The 9,636-nt window shown below is 45.9% G+C and overlaps 2 protein-coding genes across 2 annotated transcripts; both read left to right on the top strand.

Moving 5' to 3' along the window:
• Positions 1–330: 330 nt before the first annotated feature.
• On the top strand, positions 331–4,416 carry HOO65_090180 (Retrovirus-related Pol polyprotein from transposon TNT 1-94; the record flags this gene model as incomplete). Its single annotated transcript, XM_071001624.1, has 1 exon — positions 331–4,416. One exon carries the CDS (start codon positions 331–333, stop codon positions 4,414–4,416), a length of 4,086 nt encoding a protein of 1,361 aa, XP_070856066.1.
• A 1,258-nt stretch (positions 4,417–5,674) lies between these two features.
• HOO65_090181 (uncharacterized protein) lies at positions 5,675–6,349 on the top strand (the record flags this gene model as incomplete). The annotated part of the gene is made up of 1 exon (XM_071001625.1): positions 5,675–6,349. One exon carries the CDS (start codon positions 5,675–5,677, stop codon positions 6,347–6,349), a length of 675 nt encoding a protein of 224 aa, XP_070856067.1.
• Between the last annotated feature and the right edge of the window lie 3,287 nt (positions 6,350–9,636).

Below are 9,636 nucleotides of genomic sequence, written 5' to 3' on the forward strand. Positions count from 1 at the left end.
AATCGAACACAAACCGTACACATTCGGCAGTCAACCAACCGACAAAAATGAATCCGGAAACGTCATCGGCTCCAGAGAAGGAGATACAGGCGGACCTCGCGACACTGATAATGTCGCTAAGCCAGGCGATCAAATCGTCTACCACTTCAACCAACTCCGATCAACAACCGAAAACGACGGCAAGACTCCTAGATCCCACAATAATCAAGAGTACAAAACTCACAGACTTAAACTGGAACAACTGGTCAACCAACATGATCAGGAACTTCAAGGGTCTTGGGATACTGTATCTCTTCAAGGGCCTTGAAGAAGAGGAGTTTTTTAAACCCCATGGACGTAGAGAAATCGGACAGAGAAAAGGCTGAAGACGAGACGGAGGCCCTGGGCCTAATTCGTGCAAGCCTAGACGAAGAAACCCTTGATTATATCGACGGCGCACCTAACGCTAAAAGATGCTGGACAATGCTACGGATGAGATACAAAATATCTACCGACCAACAGCACGCGAAATTGATCGAAAAAGTGTTCCAGGACATGGAATGGAAGGAAGGAGACAGAATGTTTCAAAAATGGTTGAAAATCCAAAACAAGTTCGGAGAAATCCCCAACTTCGAACATCTACTGGATGGAACAACCACAGCCTGCATGACAACCAGGCTCATCATTCATCTCTGGGCAAACCGCCTTCCTCGGAACATTGCGACCATTCTTGAGCGACATCTGAAACTTTCTCAAGGAAAATGGACGGACATAATGTACAAGATCGATGACGAAATCGACTCCCTTCCCAAAAACTTTCAAAAGACAAGTTCGAGTTCTGCTTCAAACCAGACACGACCCGATCAAAGCCAGCAGCGGTCAAAGACCAAATGTTTCTTCTGCACAAAGCTCGGACATCGTGAAAGCGAATGTAGAACAAAGAAGACATGGGAGCGTAGAAACATCACCGCGAACATGAGTCTGATGGACGAGAACCCAAGTAAGAAAACCCCCAACCATTGGATCGTCGATAGTGCATCCACACACAACTTGACAGGCGACCTAACCAAGATCTACAGTCTCCGAAAAATAGACCCCATCCCAGTGTTCTGGGGTGGCCTTAGGCTGGACACACGGATGGTTGGGTTGGCAAAGATAAATGTTGGGGGTGCTTACATAGTCATAAATGTCTACCACGTTGAAGGATTGAACCATAATCTTCTGTCCGTAAAGAAATTATGTCGAAAAGGATTGGAAGTGACTGCAACTGAATCAAGAGCCTTCATCAGGCGAGGTCGCAGATATACGAATCTCATCGAGAGAGATGGGCTATACACAACTCCATGCGTAGAAACCGAGAAACCAGTGGCAACACAAATGTCATATGAAGAAGCTCACGTCAAGTTCGGCCATGCAGGTGAACAGAAACTGAGGAAGATTCACCAACAATCGGCCGATAAGGAAACTTGGACCATCGCTGCGAAACCAGACAATTTCCACTGCCAAGTCTGTGTCAAAGGAAAAATCACGAAGATAAATGGCCATTCCCACAATCTTGCGAGCCAAGAGCCCCTGGACCTGATTCACATGGACATATCAGGACCTCACCCTACGGCTGTCAACAAGGCACAATACTACATTATTGTAGTAGACGACTCGTCCAAGTACAAATGGGTTTTACCGATTCAGCATCGCCGAGATGCCCCAGATGTACTAAATGACTGGAAGCGCCAGATAGAACTTAAAATGGGCAAAACAATCAAGGCATTCCGAACCGACAATGCACCGGAACTAAAGAAATTAACGCTCCGATGGCAAAAGGATGGCGGATCTGATGCTCAATTTACAATCCCAGGTACATCAAGTCAAAACGGGACAGCAGAGAGGGCAATCAGAACAATCAACGACTCGACTCGCACAATGATACTCGACGCTTCGATGCCAACCATGTTCTGGCCATATGCCGCGGTCCATGCAGCATTCATCGCGAACAGGGCAAGCATCACAGAATCCAAATCTCCTTTTGAACTTTTCTTCAGCATACCCCCGAACGCCACTCACATCCACAGGTGGGGATGCAAGATCATATTCCACAACGCACACGACAAGAACCCGAACACCCAACAAAGAAACAAGATGGATGCTCGAGGCAGAGAAGGAATTCTGCTGTTGATCGACGAAAAGGTAACTGGGAGATACATCTGCTGGGACATCAAGAAGAGAAAAGCATTCATCACGGAATCATTAAAATTTTTCGAGAGCAACCCAGGGGGCTCACTGCTGGACGAAATCCGATCAGACGATGGACAACTGGAACCTGCCAGGAGCCCAGAAAACGACACAGGCAACAAACACACGTCGAACGTCACGACCGGAACCACAAGACAAGAAACCAGCGATGAACAAACCCCCTTCATCATTGACACCGCGCCAAATGACGAAGAAGAACATGATGAAGAAGAACGTGATGAAGATGAACCAGAACCCCAGATGGACACAACGCCCCTAGATGGAGACAGTCAAATGGAGGATATCGCGAACGAGGAACCCATAACTGCAGACATCCAAACCGATCAGGAACACGGGGACACACAGACCATGCAGACAACACAGACAATGCAACGAACGGAAACACCCATGGACATAGACACACCGGACAACATTCAAGAGAGGATCAACAGGCAGCTCCAAGACCTCTACACACGCGGCATCCTGAAGAGACCATATGCACAAATCCAACAGAGGGGAGACAAGAGCGACGACCCTGCGGCGAAGAGAATCAGAGCTATGATGACAAAACTTGCCGAACGTGAACCAAGGACATACACAGAAGCCGTGAACCACCCGACGCTTGGAACGGAATGGCGAGAAGCCATTGAAACAGAAGTCAAAACCTTGCGCAAGTTTGGGACATGGACAGAGGTGCCATACCAAAAAGGCATGAAACTGATAACGACAAAATTTGTTTTCAAGATCAAACCAGGCATAGACGACCAACCCAGGAAACTCAAGGCTAGACTGGTAGCACAAGGCTTCAAGCAGATACGGGGTTTAGACTTTCACGAAACATATGCCCCAACTCCAAGACAGGCAACGACCAGAATATTCTTCGCCCTGGTATGCACGATGGATCTGGAATGTCACAAGGTAGATGCGACAAATGCCTTCGCACAAGCTGAACTGGGAGAGATGGTTCATCTAACCCCACCACCTTCACTTCACAAGAACGGGGTGGTATGGAAGCTCAACAAAGCCCTATACGGCCTCAAGCAGGCGTCGTACGCATGGCGAAACAAAATAGCACCCTGTCTGGCAAAACTTGGACTCATCCAATGTCCAGAGGACGAATGCATCATGATCGATCCAAAGAAGGGAATCATGATCCTGATTTATGTCAACGACATTGCGGTTGCGGGTCCCAACAAGGAAACAATTCAAAAGTTCATCTCGGGCCTCGCGAACATGATTGGAATCAAGGACATGGGGGAACTGAAAACCTTCTTGGGTCTGGAAGTATCACGAGACAGAGGAGAACAGAAAATGTGGCTGACGCAAACACATTACATCAACAAAATGGCAGAAGAACTGGACATGACAGCTCACAGAGCTCGCCCCATAGGCGCTCCGATTGGCTCCTGGGACGTACTGGAACAGAAGCAACCTGGAGAAAAGGCTGCAGACAAGGCAACTTTCCAATCAATACTGGGAACACTAATGTACCCGAGCGTTATGACCAGACCAGACATCGCCTTCGCCACATCATCTCTATCACAACATACCTCAGATCCAGCCGAAAGACACCTCGATGCAGCCAAGCGGGTGGCGAGATATCTACGTGACACCAATGGATACGGCATTGAATTCACATCGCCGCGCCGTGGGGGAACGTATGAATTCTTGGTGGGATATTCCGACGCAGACTATGCAAACTCGAAAGACAGAAGATCCGTATCAGGCATGGTTTACACGTTGGCAAACGGCCCGATACACTGGAAATCTCAAAAGCAGCGAAGTGTGGCTACCTCAACCACCGAAGCTGAATACATCGGATTCACTCCATGCGCAAAAGAAGGAATATGGCTGAACAGATTGGTAAACTGGTGCTTAGAACAGTTGAAAACGGCACCAAACATCAGCCAAACCGCACAGCTTATCAAAGTGAAGAACAACACATTGATGTACGGAGACAACCAAGCTGCTTTGAAGATTGCAGGGAACCTGGGAGCCAGTTCCAAGACTAAACACATCGACATCCAATACCACGCCGTCAAGGAATGGATTCGTGATGGCAAGATAACACTGAAATACGTCACCACCGACAATATGCTAGCTGATGGATTCACAAAACCACTGATAGCCAGAAAGTTCAACACCTTCAGATCTCAGATAAATGTGAACCCTGCCCCAGAAGCCATACACCGATCGGACATCGAATAGTGCAGATTCTGGGGGAATGTTGTGGAGAATCTGACCCTATTCGGTAGAATGTCGGATAATCACACGACTTATATATGGTTACCTTGTCCTGACTAGCATGTAAAACTTAGTTTTCTTAATAATATAACCTAATTTCACAACATTTAAGATCTATTCTACATCCTTTGCTGGACGTGCTCCTTTTCGCTCTGCTCAGCCTACCCCGGAGAAGGTTCGGGTAAATAGATAAGACTGGGTCTTATCTGTGGAAAAAAGGGGCTACATAAGTAGAGAGAGGGAAAAGAAATATTTTCCAACTTAACACATAAAAAAATAAGGACCAATTTTAGCACTTTTTTACTAGTCTTTCATGCTCGTGTTGCACGCACTGCCATTATTATGGAGAACCGTCAGTGCCCAAATATGGCGGGGTAGATTGCTAGAAACGCGTACACATTTGTCAGCCGCGGCCATAAGACCAGAAGAATCATGGACTATAGAATGTAGGGCTGGCACTTAGTCGGCTGCGTGACTCTGCATGAAGAATTTCAATTTAGTCTATTTACATTATTTCCTAGGACTGAATATAACCTGTGAGATGTGTGTCAGCCACATGGCAGTGCCACAGTTTGGCCGAGACTTCATATCACTACACAGAGCTAAACAAAAGAAAGCTTTTTTTTCTGTTTTGACTCGAAACTTCTCGAGCCTTGACAAAGACTGGGAGGACTTGAGCTAACAGGGGATCGCCATTTCGACCTTGAGTGGCTAACTCCGAACGTAAGTTTTGTTGTGCTAGCGCAATAGTTGTAAAAGCGAATAGCTATCTATGAGGGGTGGGTTAGGCTATAACATGCCAAATATTTTGCTTGCCACTTTCATACTGTTTCGTCGTATCTCGGACCCACGCATGATCGCAGCGGCCAGAACGGATCGTTATCCTTTGTAAACGGACGTTAAAGCAATGGGCTATTCGCACTTTTGCCCACTAGATAGACTAGTCAATTATTCTTCTTACATGAAGCCAGCCACAGACAGCTCAGACTATAGTCGACCCATAGCTCAGTGCACCGTTCATAGCAATAGACAATAAGTGACTAGAAAGCCTACCTCGAGTCAGCCTAGTCTTAAACGACTAATGAGAAATAGATAAATAGATGAGGGACGGCCGTGGTGTCTGAATGTCAAGAACTCTTGGATGACAACCTCATAACACCAAACGCTCTTACCTCAAGCCTTTTTCACATTCTTCGTTTTTGTTTCATACCAATACAGCATAATGAAATCCCCCTTATCATATCTACCCGTGGCTTTGCCCTTTTTTGGTCTTATCCAGGGCAGCATCATTGAGGACCATGGCTATAAATTAACGGTCGAGGGCCATAAGTACGAAATTTATTCTCCTTATTACTACGGGGGCGATGAGTGCCTCGATGGCGTGAAATTCTACCCCAAGGAAAAATTTGCTAGTATCAGCTTTGCCGACAGCGACCAGGAGCCGGAGCACACAAACAGACTTGGTCTGGCAGAAATTTTCAACACACTTTGTCAAGAGGAGGACATCGACCCTGATGATATGAACGGGCTGAGCTTCGAGGTCAACCTTGACCAGGAATCTGATGACGACATTGCTGTTATCCGTGAGGATCGTAAGCTGAGTCCTATAGAGGAGGTGAAGATTCTCCCTAGTGATAAGGAATGGAATTGGGTCGTTCAAACTAGTTACTATCAAAAACTGAAGCAGCTCATCAAGAAGCCAGTCCAGAAGGCCCTCATCAGAGGCTTTTATGAAACGAACATCTGGGATGAGAATTTCCCTGCCAACACCATTTACTTTCTTTTCACACCACCTGTGGATGACGTTTCTAGCGCTGAAGCTGCGTCGCTATTTGATGACATCGAGGAGCAGGGGGCTGCACTCGAGGCCTTGTTTGATGAAGATCAGGGATATTAGCCTACTGATTGCCAGGAGACTTCCAGCGAGAATACCGAAGGCCTCGTCTGTCTGCCCTGAGCAAAGCATAGATGGTTAGTGGAAAGATGACAAGGTTTGAGGGCCTCAATGAGGAAACAAGAAGTGTGTATGTTAGGCTTGTAATGGTTTCTATTAGAAATTTAGACCATAATAGATTAGTTCATTCGAACCATCTAGAAAAATCACTACTTAAATCTTTGATTTTTTCGCATTTCCGTTTGCCTCCTGAACCTTCCGTTGCTGCTGCTCCCTAATGTTATATCGACTAGCGAGCTTCCAGAAGCGATGCTCTGTTTAACACTGCTCACTCTTAGCATGAAGCTAGTGATTATGCCTTTTTCATGGCTAGAATTCGACTGTTTTCACGATTTTGATACACTCGCTGGCGCGCTTGTACAGTGTCATAGGATCCCTGATTTGCTAGGCTACATGAATCGCATGGAAGAGGCCTTGAGTAGCCTAAGGACGTTACAACGTACCAAAGCTCGATAACTAGGTTGCTATGTTCTCCTGATTCTTGGCTACCATAAAAGTGACCACACCACCTGTTGGGTCTCAAAAGCGCGAAAGACGGTACCTGAAGCTAGCCCACAGTTTGAATATCTGGATAGACGAGTGAGGTGGCATCAGAACAGCTCTCCGGAATCACCTATTGAAGAACATGAGTAGTTTTCAAAGCATGTGCAATAACGCATCAGAGTGCCCTATTGAGGAACGTCGGCGCCAGCCAGGGAAAGGATATGTGGAATATGGGAGGGTGGACAATGGCCTAAGAATGCGTCAGGATACATGAAGAAGATAGCAGCTTTGATAGACTGGATGCCACATCATTTCTTTATTCAAGTTACTATAATGACTCATAGGGGAGGTGCTGTATACTCCGATGCGCTTGCATAGCTAGCTGAAAAGGTTCTAGGCTAACGCGTCATAGGGCTGTTACCAAGTAAGCACTGTTGAACCCACGAATCCCAACGTCCTAACTCTAATTATAGCGTAATTCTCTCTTAATTTACCTTTAATCCCCTTTCCAAGACAGTAGTTTTGCCTGTTACCGTTTGGTATGACGAGCAACTTAGTCCTGTTGTGGTTAATCAATTCGATCTTATCAGTGAAATCTGCACCTGAAACTGGCATCAGGAACTCCCTTTGTGTAACCATCATAGCTATCATATAGGTAACCCTCAGTAAGCCAATAATCCGCTACGGGATGCCAAAAAGCTCAAGCGAGCCTCAGTAGATCCGCAGGCCTTAGAAAGCACTAAATCTATCCCCTAGTAATAGGAATCAAAGTAAAAACAGAGATAGTGAGTTATTCGTCTTTTCGGAATGAATATCTGTCAATGGCCCAATGAGACGGGGGTCCTCCAAGGTAGTCTCACCGGTATTCTCATAGCAACATGTAGCCCGGTAATACAAGCTCATAAATCTTGGCCCATATCGTCTGACCCAATCTCAACATCGATTTGACCCTGGCCATGAAGTCTATTATAGGGGTTTAGCTTACTGGATACTCTGGTCAACGTCTTTTCCCGTCCCCATCATTCTGCGTTTGTTATCGAGGGGGTGTTGAACCTTGCACTGCCATTGGTCCGCCAAACTTCATAGGTGCATAGTGGTGTGAGATCTATGCAAAATGCGCTGGCTCAAATTTGCCTTGAGTATGTGTTCATGCTTCAGTTAGTGGATGTCAGGTTTCTCCCCATTTGTCAAAGTCTTTGATGTCTCACTCAGACGAACCACGCACGCGGGGGAAATAAGCAATGACATCGACTCGACAGCATTGAGTCGCGACTGCGAGCGTGTGGCATTGCTCAAAAAAGCATTTGCGGAGGGAATTTAATACATAGCACCATCTGAAGGCACTATGCTGGCTAGTTTTCGGTTGCCACATGTTTTCCTTTGTTGGATCAATTAGCACCATAGGGTGTTACACATGTGGTATTTCGTTTCTGTGAGACCAAGACACTTGGTCAAGTTGGCTCATGGTTGGGGTTGTGTGTGATCATGTATCTGTATTACACATGATTAGCCTCCTTGATATTTTCCACCACAGTATTATACCTAGAGAGCGACTTCTGTACCATGATGAAACCAAAAATCTTGGCGTCCTGTATACGCACTTTCCTAGCACCCTCAATACCAGGCAATGTCTAGAGCCTACTGAGTTTTTGTTTAGTAATAGCTTGGGGGCCCATTTCGTGGCGTCTTTTGCATGTGTGGAAGGGCGGTGGTGGTCTTCTCTGCTTGTGCCGAGATCTGTGGATTCTCTGCCAGACTAGGCTCGCACATCAGAGTTTAGCTGTCTGTGGGGTTTTGGGTGGTCACTACTGTTCGAATAGCGTGTCTGGATAGATTCTACGGCCGAGATAGTTATGATTCACATGTATCTGTCCCCAAGGACACACTGCCTCTCTGCGCACCAATAACACCGCATTTTATTTTGATTTTGTGTTGAGGTATAAACGGTCGCTTCCTAATATATATCAAAACTGCTGTAGTATCAGAGTGGAATGTGAATTTATCCAAGATTTGAAGATGTTGAACTTCAATGCTACTTGCAGTTTTAAGCATCTATAGATAGACACACATCTTGTTCCCCTCGACAGGTTGGTACTTTATAGCTGCCATCAACACGCTTTCATTGGCTGCACACTTTGGCTAATCATTTGGGTCACCTTTAACATATCTAGACACCATTTAACGAGTTTTTTCAGCCTGATTCCCTTCCTCATGCAAGTAATGAATCTAGTCTAATCGACTTTAGTGAAGTAACAACATTCGGTTGTTGCTCATCTTCCTGGTTTTTTGGTTGGTCTTCTCACGTACAGACCACAGCTAATACTGGCCTCTCGTCTTTGCATTTTGCGTTTTCTGCGTGGCAATATGCTATTGGGAACTCATTTATTCTTCCACAGCACGCCTTATTAAATTTAGCACTGTATTTCTTGTTGCCTCGTAGGTATTCGGCTATGAGCCATGCTCCGTCGAGATGTCTCTCCGACAGATTTGTAATATGATGTGATATAGATGGCCGGGCAATCACAGCGTCCGACCCCGACATGAAGCTCGGGTAGTTCAGTGTTCACAGTATTAACAGATAATGAATTTTAATGCATTTAAGCTTTCGGATCGTAGTACCCGTTGATTGCCCCAGTTCAGGCAGATGAGTCCGGGATATTACAGAGTCATTAGATTCACAGACATCCGTCCTACATGAGCCGAAGGCTCAAGGGTGATTGAAGCATCAGAAGGTTTCACAGGATTCA

The sequence above is a fragment of the Ceratocystis lukuohia genome (genome assembly GCF_044167205.1).
Source record: "Ceratocystis lukuohia strain C4212 chromosome Unknown Supercontig9_pilon, whole genome shotgun sequence".
NCBI lineage: Eukaryota > Fungi > Ascomycota > Sordariomycetes > Microascales > Ceratocystidaceae > Ceratocystis > Ceratocystis lukuohia.